The sequence below is a fragment of the Prionailurus viverrinus genome, chromosome D1 (assembly GCF_022837055.1).
Source record: "Prionailurus viverrinus isolate Anna chromosome D1, UM_Priviv_1.0, whole genome shotgun sequence".
Classification (NCBI taxonomy): domain Eukaryota; kingdom Metazoa; phylum Chordata; class Mammalia; order Carnivora; family Felidae; genus Prionailurus; species Prionailurus viverrinus.
Window position 1 is genome coordinate 85,477,056 of NC_062570.1, and position 23,105 is coordinate 85,500,160.

Consider the following 23,105-nt stretch of genomic DNA (forward strand, 5'->3'; position numbering starts at 1 on the left):
TTTGTCAACTTGCTTCTAATGGTCTCTAAAAAAAAACTAATGCATTTGCACTGTAATTTTCATAGAGACATAAATTCATCACAAAAGGTTTTGGTTCGGGAAAAGATGTTCATAACAAACTATTATTTATGTAGGTAAGAATACAAATTGAAACCAGGCAAAATGTATTGATTAAATTATTTTTATTTTCTTATTACATTTCCTATATATCCTATTTTATTTCATATGATATATGGGGAAAGTAATGATAATAGCTAACAATTAGTGGGGAAAACTACAAAACATGAGTGCTTTGCTGTTCTTTCAGACTATAAATCTCACCTGTACAGATCCCCCATACCCCTCCCCTGATTAGAGGCCCACACTGTTTCAGCATTATCTATGGCTGGGAGGGTAAGTCAACCTCATTTGAGGTTTTAGTTGGCAAATCCATTTAGCTCTCACACTAAATAAATTCTCCATTATTGTCTTTATATGTAACAAAGATGATACTTTGGCCTAATCTGCCTTTTCTTAGTTTCATTGATCAGTTTTTAAGACCCCAAGTCAGAAAATGGGCTGCCTTCACAGGAACCTTTATTCTAATACTTATTGAGTATTTATTATGTGCTATGCATGCAGTAAATACTCGACATCTGTTACTTAATCATAAAAACCCTACAAAGTTATTACTAGCATCGTGATTAATATTAGCAATGACCATACTTATAAATGAAATGTAAAGTCAGTTTATACACAGCATATGCTTAATAAACATGTGTCGCATTTACCAATGGCTATAATAATGGAAAATAATCTACTTAGCCACTATTTATACCTCTCATACCTCCTCTTTCATCCAATCCTCAAGAAGCTCATTATCCAACAGGGACTGCAGTTAACTGAACTTTGACTTGTTCTTATTTATCTTCCTAAGCCCAACAACTAGAAAAGCCTGTCCTCGGGGCGCCTGGGTGGCGCAGTCGGTTAAGCGTCCGACTTCAGCCAGGTCACGATCTCGCGGTCCGTGAGTTCGAGCCCCATGTCAGGCTCTGGGCTGATGGCTCAGAGCCTGGAGCCTGTTTCCGATTCTGTGTCTCCCTCTCTCTCTGCCCCTCCCCCGTTCATGCTCTGTCTCTCTCTGTCCCAAAAATAAATAAACGTTGAAAAAAAAAATTAAAAAAAAAAAAAAAAAAAAGAAAAGCCTGTCCTCAGAGTAGGTATTTTATAAGTATGCATTGAATTTACATTTAATAGCAGAAAGTATAACAGTTTGTCAGTAGAGACAAGATTTATCTTAGCACTAAATTCTAAGAGAAATTTCATTAATGGATTCCTCCATAATGGACACCATCTGACCAAACAGACTATTGTCAAGAATGATATTGTAGATGATACCAACTGAACTTTAAACGCTTTTTTAGTACTTAATTATAATAAAAGCTGAAGACATGATATAAAATCAGCATACAGTAAAGGCAGCTCTGCCAGGTGCTATTTTTAGTATGTTGCTTTTTATTGATTTAATTTGATATAGGAATAGACCTTAGAAAACTCAGTGGAGTGAATGGTTGAAATTCCAACCATTCTTTAATTCAGTCATTCTACAACTATTCACAGAGCAAACAGGAAGGGTGTAGAATTTATAATGTATCATAGGGAAGACAGTCACATGACCAGGTAATAATATTAATGTGATAACAATTATCATAGGGGAAGTTCAAGGTGTGATAAACCACATTATTCCTGACATGGAAAAGGAAGGCTTTTAGGAAGAACGAGTAAGCTGAAAAGTATATAATGAGTTCAAGCAATCCAAGAGGACAAGAGAGAGAGAAACTTGAGGCAGAAGAAACTAAATTGTTCCACAAGCCCAGAGTTAAGAAAGTGCCTGATACATCTGGAGGACTGAAAAACAGTCCAACTGGTGGAGTGGAGTGCACAAGGAAAGAGAGAAACTCACACAGAACCAGATGGTGCAAGGCGACACTAAGGAGTTTCATCGTCCTAAAGATAATAAGGAGCTTTGAAAGGTTTTATGCCTGGAGCACCATGACACCTTTGTATTTTTGCCTGATCACTCCAGATTCAGAACTTCGTCATTAGCATAGAATAGAAACTACTGTCAAGACTGGAAGCAGGGAGACAAGTTACAAAGCTGTTCCAGTAATCCAAAGAATAGATGACAATAGCTTGAATTTAGATAATACGGTTGGGGATTAAGACAGAATTCATTTGAGATAAATTTAATAGATTAGAAGCCACCAGACTTACTGATACTTGCTTGGAGAAAGTCAGAGAGGGGGAGATGCCAAGGATGACTCCCAGGTTTCTAAGATGGAACACCTGGGCAGATGGTGGTGGCATCCACTGCTCGAAGAAATGAAGTGGTAGTAATTGGAGTGGTGGTAACATGATAACTTTAGTTTTGGACACACTTATGGGATATTCAAGTGAAAATGACTAGTAGTTGAAGCAGTAGAGGTTATCAGTCATAATAGAGGCTTTTCATTTAGACCCAATAATTCTTTTGGTAAGAACTGAATAGTAGTCATCTCAAGCCAGAGCTCCGTCTTGTGCATTTACAAGTAGCTGCGTTGCTTATCGAAATAAAATTCACATGCTTTCAACAATACACAGTGCACATCCTTAGGAGTTGAAATCCTGTTATAGAAATTACGGAGCCTGAAATGTATTCCTTTCCAGACTAAAGTCCACAATACACTAATTCTCTCCAAAGAACCATATGATATCTCAAGTGCTAGGAATAGTATAAGGTCCAGAACCTAAGATTCATTGACAAAGAGAATGAAAGAGGAGAACAAACATTGCCAATTGATTACTTTGACTATGAATAGCATATTTTGTGCTGCCTAACAAGAAAAAAGAAACCCTTCTGAGATAGTGACATTGACCTTTGAAGAATTTAGTATTTCCTCACTCAAATTATTGAAAAAAACAAACATACAAAACAACAACAAAAAACAAAACACTTTGTCCCCAGTAATTCCCAAAGAATAGACAGAAAGTTTTGTTTAAGACCTAATTTCAAAGCCCACAAAATGTCAGTTCAGCAACTGTTTCAATCCCACCATAGGGGTTATATGACCCAGACAGTCTCCTAATTTAAAAAATTTGCCTATAATTCATGTGATATTCATTTTAATATAAAGATTACAAATAAACAATCAGTACTAGAAGATACATTATTAGGTTTTAGACTGGCTCAAGTGACTTTTGTGGCACAATATTTATGGTACTCAGTTAAACATCTGGTATCTAATAGTAGGAAAAAACTACCAGTAAATTGGGGTTACATTTAGAAATAAACACAGTAATACTTGATTTAGTTCATACTGACCTTTTAACTGTCTCATTTTGTGTTTCATGGTGTCTAGATCAGCCAAAATTTTGTCCTTTCTTAGCCAGTTCTGTTTTTCTAATTTTTCTACTTTCTGCAAAGCTAGAAAAAATACATGATATTTTATCCTGCATTGTGTTATCAACAGTAATTTATCATGCAAGCCAATAATTTATAAAGAACTTTCTGCTGCAAGAAATAGATTCAATTAGAAATAAGTAATTAAAAGGTAAGGGTCATTAAAAGAAACCTCATTTGAAAGATGACAGGGCTTAAGGCATTTCTTTATGGAATGGAGAGGGGGGAAAAAAAAGAAGAACCGTGCTGTTTTATTACATAGATTTACCATATGCAATAGCCATATTTCATTTTCCACCTCCACAAACTATTTGGAGGTGATGAAAGCCTTGCTTGGAACCATTCATTTTTTAAACATCCACCTACTGCCTAAAGGGTGCAATTCTTAAAAATGAAAATGTGCAGACAGGTCGTCTTCAGTGTGAATTAAACTCATTTGTTATTTTCTAATGTATACCATTATTCTCAGTCTTATAGACCAAGGATCTCTTTATCAACTAAATTAGACATTTTTCCATGCAGAATACTCCATTCCAGTAAGAAAAAACAGGCGACTGTGCAAATAAAGGAGAATAGCTATCCTTGTGCACGTGTTAATTGATGGACCTCCTGTTCTGTGCATAAATGTGATGTTATTATGTTGACATTGTACACATTTAATTCTTTTCTTATGGTGACATAAAATTTATTTCTCTTTCTTTTATACACTTGCTTGAAAGCAAGCAAAAACAAAAAACTTACCATTTGGAGATAGAAATGGTTCACCACAAGATACCCAGATGGCAATGGGATTTCTGAGGATGAGGGTGAGCAAAGACTTATCTACACCATCCAAACTATCAGATGTCACAGACTTTGGAAATAATGTGGTTTTCTGTTTTGTTCTTGGGTTTTCTAGGAAACAAATGACACATTTACCACTGCACAATGGATAAATTTGCCTCCTAAGTTCATTTGTTTATTCAAAAGATTTCCTTTCTTATTAATGACTTGATTTAAATAGGCAATACCTAACCAGATGCAAACACATAAATTTGACCAGAAACTTCATATGCAATCAAATTTAAACTACTCTGATTGTAAATATATTTTTAGATTCCTTTTTTACACTTTACCTAGTTGTGACATAAATCTGAGGTGGCTAACCAAAATAGCTACTCTTAAAAGGAATAAAATAAAAATATAAGAAAACTAAGGAAAGGGGGAAAGCCTTTCTAGGCTAAATCCAGAGATAAAATGCTTCAGTGTCCTCATCTTTCAAATGAATAATAGTATCTATCTCATTCTGCTGTTAGGAAGATTAAAAGGAAAAATAAAAGAGGAAAGCACTTAGAATAAATAGTGTTCAGTCTAATTAATTGGACAAGTATCCAAAAAATGCTAGATAATATTTTTATTATTAAATGGATATGAAAATCACAGTGTTTCCATTTGCTAGAGGTAAAGCACAGTTTGGCTTCTGAGCATTCCAGTGGCCCAAGCAAAGAGGAAAACACAATATCAAGGTTCATATGGCCCACACAGAGTCATAAATTCTTCAGAAGATACAACTTTCCTGGTTCCTGAGATCTGAGATAAATTTATTTCAGGGTTTTCCTAAAGGGGTTATTTGTGAGAGAACAAACAGTGTCCTACAATAGAAATGAACAATATTCAGAACTTCTAACATGCTGGGCATGCCACTAAGACCTCTGCATACATTATCACATGTAATTCTCAGAATGATACTCTGGGGTAGGTCCATTCCTTTTTTTACAATGTAACTGAGGTTTAGTCACATGGATAGGTAGCAGCAGAGCCAGGATTAGAAACCAGGCCATATATCTCCAGAACCTGTGCCCATAACCACCATCTCCATAATAAACATGATACTGAGTTTTTGACTGATGCCTGTTTTTTTTAAAGTTCCTCAACACAAACTGATGGCATAACATAAGCCACAATTCAATTAAAGGGGGCAGCCTATTAATAGACCAGCTTGCTCAAGGATAACCTCTAGAATACAGAGGGGAAGGGATGGCCACACCCTTTAGTAGTCCAGCATGAATAACATTACTTCTGGACTTAATTTAAATACAAAATTAAAAGAAGAGCCTTTGAGATTATAATATGCCAGAACCTAGAGATCAGATATCTACATGCCAAGTAAAGGCCAAACTAAATGCTTTAATGATCATCTAGGCATTAAAAGGTCACATAATTAATTTTAAAAACTCATTAGAAAACAGGACAAATAATATCATTATGAAATAATAGAAAAAAATATATACTGATCTTTGCCACAAGTTCCTGGCAGAGAGCTTCTAAATTTCTTGTAATTTTCTAAGTGATTCTTTTTGTCTTTGATCCTGGTTCCTGATGCAGAGCTCCTAAATCCTTTGGAATTTCTTGGATGATAGCAGTATCTTGTTTTCTAATGACAGACTCTTGGATGAAGGCTGGTCACCAGAAAGACCAAGCCATGATTAGAACCTTGGAATTTTCCACCCCACTCTCATTCCCGAAAGAGGGAAGAGAGGCTGGAAATGGAATTAGTGGACAATTATGCCTACATGATGAATTCTCCATAAAAATGCCAAAAGTACAAGATTTGGAGACTTTCTGGGTTGGTAAACACATGGAGCTGGTAAGAGAGGAGTGGCAGGCTTAGAGAGAACATGGAAGTTCCGGGCTCCTTCCCACATACCTTATCTTATTCATCTCTTCCACCTGGATGCTTATCTGTATCCTTTATCACATCCTTTCATAATAAACCAGTAGACAGTATGTACACATTTCCTTGAGTCCTGTGAGCTGCTCTAGCAAATTAATCAAACTGAAGGAATATTTAAACATGGGAATTTCCAATTTAAGCCAATTGATCAGAAACACAGGTCTGAATATCTGAAGTGAGAGGTGGTGGGGGCGCAGTCTGTGGGACTAAGCTCTTAACCTGTGGGATCTGATACTATCTAGGTAGATAGTGGCAGAATTGACTTAAATTATAGGACATCCAGCTGGTGTTACAGAATTGCTTGGTGGGGGGGGGGGGAACCACACATCAGGTGTCAGAAGTGTGAATGTGATAAGAATGTGAGAATAAAGAGACACACAGGAGGAAAAGTGGGTTTTTCCTACTCAATCCTATATACAATAATGATAGCTACTATTCACTGGATGTTTAGTCAACATCAACCAGGCACTATTCTAAGTGACATACACATTTATATATAAATTCCTATTCATATATACTCTTACGAATACATATTCATACCTATGAGACCAAATGAGTATACATTTACATGACTATCAGTGTAAAATTTGTAAAATGAGGCAACTGAGGTACAAGAGTTTAAACAACTTGCCCAAGATCATTCAGCTAGCAAGTGACAGATCTAGAATCTGAATCCTGGTATTCTGACTCCAAAACCCAAGTTCTTAAGCTTTAAATGATGACTTTCAGTATAACAATGGAAAACTGAGATTACTCTGGTGAATCACTGTGAGCAAGACTCATTTTCATTTAGCAAACTGTTGCTGGGGACATAGTTTGTCCCTGTCCTCAAGTTGTACATAGTTAAATGAGACACACAAAGATGTAAACAGATGATTATAACACAATGTGCTAGGAGCTGCAATACAGGTGCTTTCACTGGAGCTTCTGGGAGTTTAGAGAAGCCGTGGAGATGGGCAGGGGCAGGTTAGGGCAGCTGGTGGGCAACACCTCTTGCACTGATCAAACCCCACTTTCTTAAGTGGTCTCTAGTCGGTTCTGGTTTCAAATTTAATAACAAAGCTGCTCATAAAGTAGCTAAACTGTCAAACATATTTTATAAATTTGAGGCAATTTATTGACTGTTTTGGTGCTGACACCAAATTGATATTCTTGTAAAAAATGTTTCTTGTTATTCTTCAAGGTAAAAGCAATATGAGAACCTCACATGAGAGTAGCTTTCTGTGCTTTTGTAATTGTAGAAGGGCTGACTGAATCAAAGAACCACATTTAACTCTTTTACGACAAAAATAGGGAGAATCAGCTAAATCCTGATTTGTATAATATAACCAACCTTTCATACTTTTAATAGTTGCTTCTTTTGTCCCAACAGAGGCTGCCTCTTTCTTTGGTTCCTCAGTGTTTCTCTGGATGAAAGATTCATCCAGAGCCCATAAAACCAAGTCACGTAAGGAAAGGACTGTGGTTCCATCTTTGGTATAAACTTTGGATGCTGCTCTGGCAAGACCAAGTTGCTCCGTACATTCTGTAAGAAGCTTAATAGCAAAGAATATAAGGAAATGATTAGAGAAAAAAGGGATAGAGCTGGGAATAATTGTGAAGAGCTTCTTATTTTAGAAATTTGAGGAAATCCTTTAATTTGGGGAAATGGAAAGGTGAATAACTACTGATTTGATCTTTGAGAAGAGATAATTTTTTATATTAGATTGTCTGATATAACCTCACAAAATTAGTCCTTACTCAAGCTGTGAAAATTAGCTCCAAAAATTTAACACAGCAGCTGATACATTTAATCATGAATCAGTTAATATATTTTATCATCAGAGTATTTATTTTCTAAGAAGTGTTCACCTTAGAGATCCACTTTCAATTTTGTTGCTTTATAAGGTATAAAATAGTAACACTTCACATTGATGAACTGCTTTAAAATAAATGAGTAGTTGACTTTCAAACCCAAACTGAAACATGTTGTTACTTCCATTTTGTGGATAGGAAAACAGGCTGAAAGGTTAACATTTTTGCCCAAAACTACAGGATACAGCTGTGGAGCTCAGGGTGAATATTGAAGTTGCTAACTTTTGTGACTTGCTTGGTTTGTTGAACAATATCTTAATAAAAAAGCCACTTGTATTCAACCAAAAAGGTGAGTGAATGAGTAGGTATGTACTTGTGTGTTTGCAAGGAGGTCTCCAGGGTAACTCCATATCATATTTAACATTGCTTGTAAAATATGCTGTTAAAGGCACTGCCCAGAATATATAGACAAGATAATCACCAAGCAATGGAAGGACAAAGCTGGGTTTGGGCCTTTTGAACTCTCCCTCCTTCCCGTGACTATAAGGAGGAGCCTCTATGACAGTAACCACATATTCCTTCTTAACACAACTCTTGCTTCTCCAATTTGAGAATGAAGTGAAATAAGCTGTCAACAAATAAGTGCTCATTTTTTTCCAAATGATAAATGAGGTAGTGTCTCTTAGCAAATTCAAATAACATACAATTTGAAGGTAGAATGGGAAGGAAGGCAAAAAACAAACAAACAAGCAAACAAACAAAGGAATTCTGTCTATCACAAGAGTGAAGAAACTCTGGTAGCTTTTGTACATCTTTGTACATCTTTGCTCTGGACCTGCTTTTGTACATCTTTGCTCTGGACCCAGTCTAAAAACCATATTCTGATTTCTCATTTTTCTGAGTCTGTATCCAGAGAAGTACAATAAAAAAGAATATCTTTAAGAAAACCGAGATCTTGATCTCATCAGCTTAAATTAGTGAAACTGGCCAGGGACATTTATCATTCAATCCCATTGCTTTCTTCTTGTCAGAAGAATCACTATTATCATTACCTCTGAGGATGCAAGAAACATTTAAGTGATAGCCACTTACTGTGGGGAATGTTTCAGCCACAATTAACTTTCCATTTCGATATCCATCTCCATTTTTGTATGCAATTATTTTCACTGCCTTCTGGTGCATAGCTGCTAGACCACCATGAGATACAACTTGTGTGCAGGTCTTCATCCGTAAAGATAATAGACGTTCTTCATAATAACTTAGCGTTTTTTCAGCCTCATAAGAAGATAAATCAGCCTGATTAAAACAAAACAAAACAAAACAAAACGAAACAAAACAAAACAGAGGTTTACTCAAGCTTTTTCTTTTAGTTTCTGTTACTTTGGTATATTTCAATCTCTTAATTTAATAAATATCTGCATATACATGTGTGTGGTATCTAAGTTTTGAAATGCTTACTCCATATGCTATAGGTCTTGGATATCACAGTGGGAAGAACATTGAGTCAGAATTCAGTTCTCTTCCCAGCCCTGTCATGGAGTCCTTAGGTGACTTTAGGCCTCTGGTTTGTGTTTCTGGGCTTCTCCTGTTTTCTATTTTGCCTTCTCCTGACAGGAGCTGGGGAAGAAGGATGCCAGGACCAGAGAAAGCCTGGGGTTGAAGTGATGGGATGCTGGCACTACAGATATCCTCTTGGTCTTTAACTTGAGGATGATCCCATCCCGTGGTGGCAGACTAAAGAAGGGGGAGGGGAATGAGTGCAGTCTTAGCCACATGTGTAGTTTCGGCTTTTGGCTTATTGCAGCAAAGACAAGAAGGGCAGAAAGGATTAGTCAACACTCCACAAGTCAAGAGAGGTAAGAGGGAGGCTAAGGGAAGTCTTCCTGAGTGGCTCTCAAGCTTCCATATGTACTAAGCATACATTCCAGGAAACGTTGTGCAGCGAGCTACGTGGCAATAAGAACTTATAGAAAGCATGCAGAACCCAAGACTACAAAAGAGCAGATGCAGAAAGCAGGGTGGAGAACAAGATAAGATATTCCATAGTAACATGGTCTAAGGAATTCATGAGCACAGGCAGGACCCAACCTTAACTAGATACCCACCCGCTGTTTTCTCTGCAAGGCCGAAAAGCAGTGTTCTGCTTTGCAGTGGGTTGCCTATGATCTCCTAACCCAGAACATAGCTATTTGATTTCCCATAACACCATAATGAGGGTGGTGAATATCACACTTCACCTTTCTCTTTCAAACCCTACTCAGGATGCTGTTTTGAGGGAAAAATTCTGTTTGAGATGCTGTAACATTGGGGATTCTTTCCAATCAGCTCACCACCACCCCCTTAACCCCACCATCATTAAAGCAAAGCCAAATGCCTTCAGACTTCCCCAGAGGACTTCTTTTCTCCATCAGAGTTACTGTTGCACTTAATGTTTATTGCAACTCTTCATGTCCCCTCCACCCTGCACTGTGTATCTGGTTTAGGGGAAAGAGGAAAGATATCTGGAAATGGACCTGGCAATCCCCAGAGAGCACACCCAAGTTAGAAGTCTTCTCTTAGGAATTGCTTCTTTTTATATAGGTGTGTAAGTTCCCCTTAGCACATCTTACTCTAAACTTGAAGGAGGGGACTTTTTAAATGGTGCCATTTTAAATTAAGATCACAGGAAAGTGGCAGAGATTTTTTTTTCTCCACAAGCTATAAATAGTATTAGACATGGATGCATGAATTCAGGCATCCAACCTGAACAATCATTAACAACATGTCAAATTCCCCCTGAAATGTTCCATACTAGTAAAAAGTTTTCCCTGTGAATATAGACAAAAAAGCTGCTCTGCTAAGTAAAGATTTGCAGTTACTTCCTCATTTAAAAGCAACACAGAGAGCAGTGGAAGGTGTCAGTAGATGATTAAAGCCGCAGAAGTGCCCAATTAACTTCAAAGAGTGTATCGAACTATTAATAGACAATGTATTTTAAATTACAATGGGGAAAAGGAAATCAATGCAGGTGGAATGGTAAAGGTGCATCAGAGGAAGATGAATTGGATGAGTGGAGATGAACTTGAGTGCAAGGCAGATAATGAATGCGTCAAAGTTTCCAAAGTGATGCCATACATGTATTAGCAGAGCTCAGGTCGTTACACACCTTTGCCACACTGATGACCTTGAAAGGCCCTCGTGAGAAGGGCTTCTGGGTCTTGGAGCCAGAGGCACAGAGGAATGGCAGCCCTGGAAGCGACTGCTTCAGCCCCTTCTCTGCTCTCATGGATCGTCCACACGCCAAGCAGAGCACAATTTTCCTCTTTCCAGTGGGTGAGAGATAATAGTATCCCTAAAAAAAGGAACAGAGATGTTTTTATGTAGGGGCATCTAAATTATTATAGCATTTTTGTAGAATACTTTACAATATGAATAAAGCATTTATATGATCCCCAAATGCTATATTTGAAATCTCAACATGAATGAATGATTTTGCTCCCCAATAATTATACTAAGAGACATATTTCTAAATTCTATTGACTGAAAAAGACTAGAGGCAATGACAATTCAACATCAATGAGTATAACTTATGCCAAGAATCAGGGTTTCATGGAGAAATGGCCAGTTCCAGATGTGGGGCAAGAAATATATAAGATAAGCAAGTGATGTCCTGTAGTGCCTGGAAAGAAAAGAAGCCATCCAAGAGTAAAGGAGTCATGTTAAAAAGACACAAGAACCGACATGAAGAAGCCTCCACTGGCCCAACCTAGGACAATTGGGGAACAACAAAAAGAACACTTTAGATATGTTTAAAAGTCCCATGAGCTCATAATGATGCTAAAGATATAAGTAAATATAACAATTAAAAAACAACAAACACGTAAAAACAAAATTGCAGCTTATTGGAGTCCACTGGAAGTAAACTGTCACCAATTGATAACTCTGACAACTGGCCATTAGAAAGTGTGGCAGATTATTTGCAAACATGGCCACAATAAAACCTCCCCATCCTGGTCTGCATGTCCTTCTGAAATGTGATTTTGCTTCTCTTCTAGTCAAGAAATGTTTCTCTTTTTGTCTTTTCCTTGAATCTGAGCAACTCTGTGTGACTTGCTTTGGTCAATGTATCAGTAAATGCGATGATGCAAGCAGATGCCTAGGAAGTGTTTGCACATTGGAGCTGGTTCTCTTTTGGCTGCCACTGGAACCCTGAGACCACAATATGAACACACTTGAGCTAGCCTACTTAAGAAGCCTTGAGGAGAATGAAGAACCCCAGCTAACTGCCTGCTAACCTCCAGATATGTGAGGGAGACCATTGTTAACCACCCAGTCCCCATAGAACCACCAACCTACTAATGTACCACGAGATGACTACATATTAGGGTCACATTAGTGACTTTGGGCAAGACCAGCAGAGCTGCTCCACTGAGCTCAGCCCAAATTATTGGCCAACAGAGCGAAAAAAAAAATCGTTCTTAGTTTAAGCCACTAAGTTTTCAGGTTGTTTATTATACCACAATAGAGAAGTCAGATAGAAAGAATAAACATTTATTCCACCAACACTTACAAACTATATTTTTGGGTAGTCAAATACCTAGTTGAAGAGGATGAACCTCGCTGAAATTCTTCCCTACATTAAAAATTTAGCTAACAGGGGCGCCTGGGTGGCTCAGATGGTTAAGCGGCCGGCTGACAGCTCAGGTCATGATCTCACAGTTGTGAATTCAAGCCCCATGTAGGGCTCTGTGCTGACAGCTCAGAACCTGAAGCCTGCTTCGGATTCTGTGTCTCCCCCCCTCTCTCTCTGCCCCTTCCCCACTCATATTCTTTCTCTTTCTTAAAAATAAACATTAAAAAAATAAAATAAAATAAAAAGTTCAGCTAATAAATGTTGGGAAAATGACAGAATTAAACAAAACTAACACCCCTTTTATTTTGAGAGAGAGAGCATGGAGCAAGGGAGAGGGGAAGTGGGGAGGGGTGGAATCTTAAGCAGGCTCCACGCTCAGTGTTGAGGTCAATGCGGGGCTTGATGCCATGACCCTGGGATCATGATTGGAGCCAAAATCAAGAGCCAGACGCTCGATTGAGACACCCAGGCGCCCCTAATATTGACGCTTTGGAAACTCCTAATAACCGATTTAAGCAAAGATCACCAAAGAGTGACACTAGATGCAAAGTCATTGGGAGATTTGTTAAATGTGAGATTCGGTTGTGATCATGCCCACTGATACCCATTATCACTAAAAATGGAAAATCCAGAAATTGTACCCTTGCATAAATGGTCAATATGAAATATACAGTAAAGTCCATGACAATTCTTGTCAAAAAATATTGAACATAAATCTAATTACAACTTTAGCATTAAATTACTTTTACAGGAATCATGGGGGCTACAGAAACAAATATAAAAATGCCACAGAAGTAAACAGTCATATCCAAATAGGAGGTATCCTATAGGAAAATTCTAGATTCTACAACCAAAGGTCATACAAGGACCTTGTTTCAATCCTGACTCAGACCAAGCAACAATAAGAATAATTTTTTTAGGAGAACCTAGGAAATTTGATTAAGAACAGGGTACTTGATAGCCAAAATGTATTATTAATTTTGTTAGGTGTGATAATGGCATAATTAGGTATGAAAATTTTCCAATATTTTAGAGGTGTGCTTAAGTTGAAGGTGAAATGGTATCATGTCTGGGGTTTGTAAATATTGAAAAACCTTGATAACAGTTGAATTTGGATGATAAATATATGAGGATTTATTACACTATTATATTTTTGAATATGTATGAAAATCTCCATAATAAAATTTTAAAGTACTTTTATATAGACTCTCTAATTTGCTTTGGTCCACACAAGGCTAAAAGTTAAGTACAGCCAGAGTTAATACCATTCTCAATCAACTTACAGATAAGAAAACAAAAGCTGAGAGAGGGAAGTTTTCATCCAAGGATACTTAAGTAGTACATGGCAGAACTGAAATGTAAAACTGACTCCTGACTCCAAGTTCTTGGCTCTTTTTGCCTTTGTCATACTACTTGAAATACTCCCTTTGGGGCGCCTGGGTGGCGCAGTCGGTTAAGCGTCCGACTTCAGCCAGGTCACGATCTCGCGGTCCGTGAGTTCGAGCCCCGCGTCGGGCTCTGGCCTGATGGCTCAGAGCCTGGAGCCTGTTTCCGATTCTGTGTCTCCCTCTCTCTCTGCCCCTCCCCCGTTCATGCTCTGTCTCTCTCTGTCCCAAAATAAATAAAAAACGTTGAAAAAAAAATTTAAAAAAAAAAAAAAAAAAAAAAAGAAATACTCCCTTTAAGTACGTAGAGTTAACTCAATTCAAAGCCAAACTTTAAATGATACTTTTGAAGATGTAATTCTTAAATTCTACTATGGATTTCTCTGTATGTACCTACAACTTCCATTTTTCTACACATTGCTTAAAGGCAGAAAATTAAAACATTCCTGCTTAGACGGAAATAAATGAATATTATGTGTAGAACCATCTCTATAGAAAAGCAAGGATTTCATGATGAATTGTATGCCAATAATTTTCTTTCTTATACTAAAGAAGCCCATTGGAAGTATCCAGAAAATATATTTTTCATTCATTAAAACATCCATCCCCATCACTGTGGTGCTACAGGTTTGATGATATCTGAGTTGTTCTATTTTGGCAATGGTACATATACACAATGTAAACTGTTTTTCATTAATTCATTTACACTTAATACTGCTTGGAAACTGCTGATGGAAAGAAAAGTACAATACATTTGGTATGCCTGTAGAACTTAAACAGAGTTTAAAAGTTCAGTAAGTCAGCTACTGGTATTCTGTGCAGAATACCAGGCAATTGATTTGACTAATTCTTTTCTCTATAAAATTTCCTTGATTTATTGAAATGACTAACTTGATCTATTCATTTGGCCTTATAGACATATGGTCTATTACATGGGGTTAGTCTGATCAATAATGACTGTTACTATATACATAGTAGGCAATGTGATTGTGAATAAATTATTCAGTGTCTTCATCATATTTATTATTTAAATGAGACAACATGTGAAAATCACTAAGATTGATCAGTATGTAACATACAGTAGTGATCAAGCATGTAATAGTTACTTCATATTCATTTTCTTTTTCTAAGCTATCCATTAGAATGAGGTCTAGAAAAGGAGTTCTTACCCTACATCCCAAATGGATTTCAGGGGGAGTCTATAAATTCCCTGAAACTTATATGAAAGGTGGTTGTGTACATATGTGCATTTTTGGGGAAAAGAATATGCATAATTTTCATGAAATGCTCAAAATCCGTATCTCCAAAAAGATTAAGAACTAACGACTGGCTTAGAGACTTTGTATGAGTAAATTTCTCCCAGGCCCAGGAGAAGTTTTTAATCTGTGAATCCCAGAATTGATATATTATTGCACTCTTCAGATTAATCATATTAACTTCTAATAGATAGGCTATCATTTAACTTTTGGGAAAGGAAAATTATGATCTTTTGGAGTAAATCATTGTTAGAAAATGGGAAGTTGTATTTTGGTTAATGTAAATAAAAGAACATCTTGATTATATGGTTAAAAGAAAGGCAATAGTTTTATAATCATTGAGGCTTAAACTCTAGGACTCCCTTCTTTACTTTTTTTTTATTATAAAATATTTCAATCATACAAAACAGCACAGTATCGTGAACTCCCATGAACCCATACTCAGCTTCCCTAATTACTATCTGGATATTAATAAAAGTTAGCAAAAATAATCTAAATTTTGTCTAGATTCACTAAAATCCAACCAAGTTTTAAAGGTCTGTAGGGAAAATATCCCAAAGTCAGAAGATGGCCACTAGATAAACTTAAATAATAATTGGATTGTGTGGACTAGGAAATTGAGTTTACTGGTGATGAAATAAGAGTGCTGTGATTGGTGCTAAAACAAGAAGTTATTGATGAAGCCATTGAAAGTGGAAGCTGTTCAAGTCTAAAAAATGACCTTAGAAGGCCGTTTGAGTTTCTGCTTAAAGAACTCATTTTGCAAAAAAGAGCCATTTTACACATTGCTTAAAGGCAGAAAATTAAAACATTCCTGCTTAGATGGAAATAAATGAATATAATGTGTAGAACCATCTCTATAGAAAGATAGTTGGAATCATGCTATTATCTTCTAAGCTGCACTCTTTTTTAGCAAGAAAGACAGCAAATGGCCTTCAAGAATTATTTTGGAGAAAGCAAGTTGCATGTGTGATTTTAGGAGGAGTTCAAAGTAAAACCCATGTGCCAACTATCTGATGTATGGCACTGGAACTAGCATATTGATGGCCCTGACTTGGTTAAGTGGTGTTCTGCCTGTTCTGGTTAAGGAAAAGTACGTAACATAGTTTTTAAAATATTTCTAAACAAAATGGTCAAGTAGAAAATTCTGGTACTTAAAAGTGTTAAACTTTTCTTTAGCAGAACACCAAGATGTTCACTGAGACCTCAACCCACAGCCACTGTTCCACTATCCCTCCCACCTTTCATGCCACCACCCTTTAAAACTCAACTTCAACCCCACCATCTATCTCTGTAATTACTCTCCCCTTTCCCTTCCCACCAGCTGAACAGTTCTTCCTTTCCTGTCTCTTTTAATAAAAACACGAGTTGCATAATCACTGGAAAATTTCAATCATACACCAATGTATGATAAGCCACCCTCTACCCTTCACCCAGCTTCAACAATTATCAATAACTACCAATCTTGTTCCCTCTGCACCCCACCCACTCCTACCTGGATGACTTTGAAGTAAATCCCAGGCATTATATCATTTCATTCTTAAATATTTCAGTATATATTTCTAAAAGATAAAAATTCTTTTATCATAACTATAATATCACATCTAAAACTAACAATGATAGTATCTTAATATAAGAAAATATTTAGTCGGTATTCAAATTTCTATAGTCATCTCTCTCCTCTTACAAATTTGTTTGAAATAGAATCAAAATCAGGTCAATACATTATAACTGGTTTATATACCTCCTAAATTTCTTTTAACCTCCATGTTCCTGCTATATCTCTTTCTCTCTTTTCTTTTATTGTAATTTATTTGTTGTTTATTTTTTGTCAGTTGGGATTTTGACGACTACATGGTCTTTGTGTCTTTTACCAAGTTCCTCTATTTCCTTTGTTTCTAGTCAATTATTAGAATGAAAGACTTGATTAAATTCCAGTTACATTTTTGTGGGGAGGAACACTTCATAAGTGGTACTAAATACTTCCATCAAGGGGTACGTGTTACCTGTTGTGTCTCTGTAATACTATTAGCTACTGATAATCATTGCTTAGGTCAATTACTATATCAAAGTTCACAACACAGCGACATTCCAATTTTTTCATACCTTACTCATTTCTTAGCTGGCAATGAATTCCTATGGAGTGAAACTTCTCATCTACTATTTTGTTATCCTAACATATAGTTCATAAAGGAAGGAAAAAAATAAATGCTTGATTCTTTATTTCCTAGTTGTCAAAGTAACTAATTGTTCCTAAGCATCATCTAATTGTGATCAATGAATTATTGTTATTCTTATCAGTACAAATACATGGATTTAAACATGTCCGATGTATGTCAATCTGCCACATTCAGTAGACATCTGATGTATGTCAATGCAACACATTGATGCTTAAATTGTTTTGTCTTTGGACTGGGAGCCTTTTCAAGTTGACTTGATTCCTTTGAAGATGATCTTGGTAGTCTCTGACAGCATATTTGCCACCTGGTATGAGTTCACAAAGGAGAAAAGTGTTGCTGGGAGGATAGCATAGTCAAAACCAAAGACAAGCAGAATGGTATGGTAAATTTGGACAAATGTAAATTATTTAGCAGAGCCAGGGAATTCTGGGTGAAGGAGAAGAGGCAGCTATTTATAGATGTCTGAGAAGCAGAGTAAAGAGGATCTTGGAGAATCTTGCAGTGTGCATTTTGAGACTTCTGCAGGCCAATGTTTATCAATAAGCTTGATATACTGACCCACAAATACCTCAGGTATTTGTAAAGTATGCAGCAATTCCTTACTAATAAAAATTATAGGACCAAATCTGAAGAATCACTTCCTTAGAACATAGAGTATAGGTATTCACACTTAGACCTATGCTTGGTATAATGCAATATAGTTAAAGTCACTTACAATCATTCACATTTTAATATGCTTTCTGGAGTGGAGTGACATCTAGTGTGGCAGGCACAGCTGTGGGAGTATGTGTGAGCGTTCTGGTGAACTGATCATGGACGAAAGATGGTGGTAATGATAGGGAGCCATTGAAACAATATAAGCAGTGGGTAATACAAATATTTCTTCATTGTTTCCTAACCAGAATCACAGAGTCTAAATGATTTCATTCACAAATCAGTGTTTAATTTGTCTGAATATAAGGTTTTCTAGGGGAAAAAAAAGTTCTGGCTTTATTAAATTGTCCATTTTCTCCTGTTTTCCTTTTATCCTTAGTAGAAAAGAACCACTTACTGGTTGATCAATGTTTTCCTCTTTAATCACAGAGGATGTACAAATACCAGCATAATTTGCTGCTGTGATTTCCTTATCAAGTGCAGTGCTATGAAAGGCCATGAAAGCTTTGATATTTTCCATGTAATTCCACTTTTGATTGGAAGTCCCATTGTTATAAGGTTTATATTGCTGGGGAAAAAAAGGATAAAATATGGAGTCAAGCAGACAGGAGAGTTTACAATTTATTTATAGATGTCAAATACTTCATCGCATGAATTCAAAAAGTATAGATAATTATTCAATTCTACTACATAGTAATAATCATATTAATATTTGATAATTATATACACAACTTTTTTACATTTATAAATATGCATTCTTTGATTTACAAAAATGAAATCACAAAATGCACACAATTTGGTAATTGCATTAGTTTTTTTTTTTTAACTTAAAAAATATTCCATGGGGCACCTCAATAGCTCAGTCAGTTAAGTGTCCAACTCTTGATCTCAGTTCGGGTCTTGATCTCAAGGTCATGATTTCAAGCCCTGCATTGGGCTCCACGCCGGGCTTTTTTTTTTTTTTCAATTCCATGAGCCTTTTCCTAATATTTTTAAAGGATATATATACTATTTAATCTCAGTGATGTTTTATTTTACCAATCCCCAATAGTTAAACATGTAGATTGCTTCTCAGATTTTCCTTATTATAGGCAAAAGAACAATCAACAATCATAGATTTTTATGTAAATACATGATAAATTCTTTAGAACAAACTCAAGTACAAGTGTTGATAACAAGGTCATTTTAAAATATTATGGTATGTCATATAAAGTTTTATCATATCCAAATGCTTTCTAGAAAGGTTATTCTAGTTTACACTTACACCAATAGTATAAGAAATGGCCTGTTTTCCTCACATTCTTGCTCAAACATCATCAGTTCAATACATGAAAAATAGTACCTGGTTGCTATTTTAATTTATGTTTTACTGGTTATCAAGAAGAGTTTTTTTTTTAAATATGAGTACAGTCAGTATTATATGTAACAGAAACAGCATGTTTATTCTAATTATAAAACTTGGCTCAAGCATAAGTAAAGAAATGAGTAGTTTCAGTTTTAGAGAATTTAAGCCAGTAGATTAGTTCCAACTAAACATATCACGACACCTCAAGGAACTTTGTAATGAATAGCACTTACTTTACCAAGGAGAGATTGATAGTAAAGAGGAAAATAAATGGGTCTTAAGAACTGATTTAATAGGTCAGACAATAGAGCATCCCTCAGAGGCCTGGAAAACGAAGACTGTATTTCAAGGAACAGAGAGTGGGGGGGTCTAGTAACATTAGCCTAGTGTGCCTCATTTTTGTTATTTCACATGAACTTTAATATTTTCTCACAAACTGATTGCTTCAAGAAATAAAAACAAAATATCAGCAAAGGAAAAAATCTTGAAAAGTAATACAAGTTACCTTAAGATCAAATGCATTTCTTAAAAATGGGAACCTTAGGGGAAAATGTCAATATCTATAATTTTATGAAACTGATCAAGGTGCTAAATTTGCATCTGCATGAGGTTTTAATCTCACTGTGGCCCATGCCAAAGAGGCCCGTGACAGGGAAGAATGTAATGTTATACACACTATGTCTCCTAGAATAAAATTTTAGTCTATATTTGTCATCAGCGTAGAAGACTTAATTAAGCTTTGATATTTGTCCAGATTGTTCTATCCCAATTATGGATTCAGGACCTGCAAAACAAGCTGCCTCATTGCTATTAAAAACATGGAATAAAACAAGTGTAATTTAGAGACAGTTACTCTATTCAACAAAAAGATGGTAAATTCTATAGAAGATACAGAAAATAAATTCAGAGAAGGAGTGCTCCTAAATTTTCTTTTGTCTTAACAAGGGAAAATACATGTCCAGTTAGGGAGTGTCTTTGGTTATAAGTAAGGATGACAGATAAACATGAAAAAAGAACTCCATAGCTCTTTACCCAAAACTCAGATGAGCCCAGATTTCTCGGAAGTCTCCAAAAATTGTCTGGCTGCTGTAAGCATTTGCAAAAGCACGTTAAAAGTGTATTTGAAATGAGTCTCTTGGTAGAATTAACATGGATGAGTTCACATCCTTCAGGAAGACCTCTTTGCCCATGCTCTTTCCCTTCAGTTGCCAGGTAAGAGGGGACTTGCATATGTCCCAATCAGTGAGCTTAAAGCACGCGCATCTAACAGCTATTCACTTGACCATACCCACCACTGAGACTGTATGAGTGCTACTGGGATAATTTCACATGCTTGCCCTTGGATTTGATTTAAGTAACTAGCATAGCTCCTGACATGCAGCAAGCCCACAGTCACCATCTGTTGGATTAAACTAAATTAAGAGCTACATGAACATGTTGAATTTGAAATCTAGGCAGACTATTGTAAATATTTTAACAATAGCATTCAAGACAGGTTTCTATGACAGCCATTGTCTTTCTCCACAACAAGGAAGTATAGGGCTTTACTTTAATTAAATAAAGGGCCATGATTACTACTTAGTCTATAAATATCTTACCTGAACAATAACTGGATAGCCACAGACTTCATTTCTTGCTTTGGTCATAGACACTGCCAGCACAAGGTCCGGGTTACTCACCAGGTGAAAGGTCCTTGGGAAAACAGGGCTAGGCGTATCATCAAGTAGCATAACCAGATCAGAGCTCCCCCTGTGCCACTTCCCATTGTGTTGCCTCTTAGCTCCATACATGCTCTCTGATAATGGATATGAATCCTTTAAGCATTTCTCCCCCACAGAGGCACAGTGTGAAGCTTTCTCAGTAGAGAGTGCTGGAGGAACACTGCAGGAGGAAGGGGCTCTCTTGCTCTTCCTGGCTGCTGCATGGGGTCAGCAGTTGGGAGTGAGGATATCTAGTGCTGTTCTGCTCCAACCAGGTGCCAAAAATATGGAGTCCCTTGGAACCTTCACAGGTCTGGCCTAGTAACCATTTGCTTGTGGCCTTCCTGACATGGACATCACATGCTCTAAACCTTCTGCCACACCAGCATCCCATCCCCTTTTCATGCCTGTGTGCCCCCAAACCAGCTGTACCCCCACATATGTTGCTTCCTCCTTGCAGACCAGGTCTGGCCAGGCAAACCAACAGACTTCCACCATCCAGTTAGCTGCACCCATACTTTTTCTAACGAGTTCTGAATTCCAGTTTTGAGAAAGGGCCCAATTTTAAATTTGTTCTCAACTCCCTCAGCTCCAGAGTACCATACAGAGGATTTTTTAAAATATCTGATAGTTACTCTTTATTATTGTTTAGTAATTCTTTATGTTACATATCCCATTTAAATAACTGTGTGGTTTCTGTCTCCAGATTGTACCCATACTGATTATACACCCTCCTCACCTGTCCTGCTATTTATTATGAGAGGCACTGTGACAGAATGATTAAGAACATGGATTCTGGAGCCACAGTGCCTGAGTTTGAATACAGAATCTACCTCTCAGTAGCTGTATGGTTTTGCTTAACTACACTGTGCCTCAGTTTCCTCATCTGTAAAATAGGATAATGGCGCATGCCTCAAAGGACTCTTTGGGAATGAAATGAATTAATGCATAGAAAATGCATAGAACATTGCCTAGCACACATCACTTAGAATGAACTACTATTATTAATGGTTGTGATTTTTTTATAGCTTTTCCATGAACTCTCTTTTTCTAAGGGAGTATTCCCTAAAATTCCAAGATATATGTGAATATTTTTAAGTTATCTTATATAGGAGCTTACATAAAGCCTCTTTGACCGAAAAAAAGGAAGAAAATGATTGGGCTAAAACACTCAAATTCTCTTCCTTGCATCACTTAAAAGCAAAAATAAGCCAAACATTCAAGGATCTTATCTGTACAGAAAAAACCAATTCTTTGTGTCTGTCAACATAGGGACACTACACGTCAGCAGTGGCATTCCTGCTGTGGAAAATAGAACTTGTCCTATAAAATTTAATGATGTGAGAATGGGGGTCTGGTATGAAAGTAATATATTTCTCCTTCTAAGACGGCAAAAATTCCAGATATCTAATTTAAACTTATGAACATAAAACAATACAGTCCCATTGTAAAGAATTACAAAGTACTGGAAAATACAGGAAAAATTGTAACAGAATTTTAAACATTCCTCACATTACTATAAGATAATCACTATTAATCTTATAATGTATTTCTTCCTCCTACTGTTAATTAATGATGCATCATTTTAAGTCAAAAATGGGTATTGGATTTTATCAAATACCTCTGTAGAGTTCGTCAATACTGGACAAGAACTGCACAAGAACTGGTATTCTATCTTGTTCACCTGTGTAGCCTCACCGTCTGCACAGTCTGTGTCTTGCATTTTCATGAATGAATGATTGTACATTTCCTGCAATGACCTACTGAGGTGACAAGTTAGTTACCTAGCTGTCTATGTTTCTGCTGCTTAGAACAGACATAGCAACTTCTCTCATGCTTCAATGCCATGCTCAGCCAGGATAGTGTTGGTTATTCTTTTCATTTCTGAACAGTACAGTCAACTGGCACTTGCCCTTAGCAAGACTGCTTACATTCTGCAGGAAGCTTGAGTTTATACACATGAACCTAAAACCCGCTCTGTGCCAAACAGTAGTGTGAGAACTTAGTCTGTGTCCCAGGAATATCCAGCACGACACCACAGCCCCTTC

General features: G+C 36.7%; 1 protein-coding gene across 2 annotated transcripts in view; it reads right to left on the minus strand.

The window, feature by feature from the left end:
- DCDC1 (doublecortin domain containing 1) overlaps positions 1 to 23,105 on the minus strand; it is a 491,420-nt gene that overhangs the window by 29,001 nt on the left and 439,314 nt on the right. For both annotated transcript variants that reach the window (XM_047878425.1, XM_047878424.1), the window contains exons 29-35: positions 20,956 to 21,049; positions 18,410 to 18,580; positions 11,071 to 11,256; positions 9,018 to 9,221; positions 7,465 to 7,666; positions 4,160 to 4,312; positions 3,341 to 3,442 (exon numbers count right to left, since the gene is read on the minus strand). In XM_047878425.1, coding sequence (XP_047734381.1) covers positions 3,341 to 3,442; positions 4,160 to 4,312; positions 7,465 to 7,666; positions 9,018 to 9,221; positions 11,071 to 11,256; positions 18,410 to 18,580; positions 20,956 to 21,049 — 1,112 coding nt within the window. The remainder of the gene's footprint in view (positions 1 to 3,340; positions 3,443 to 4,159; positions 4,313 to 7,464; positions 7,667 to 9,017; positions 9,222 to 11,070; positions 11,257 to 18,409; positions 18,581 to 20,955; positions 21,050 to 23,105) is intronic.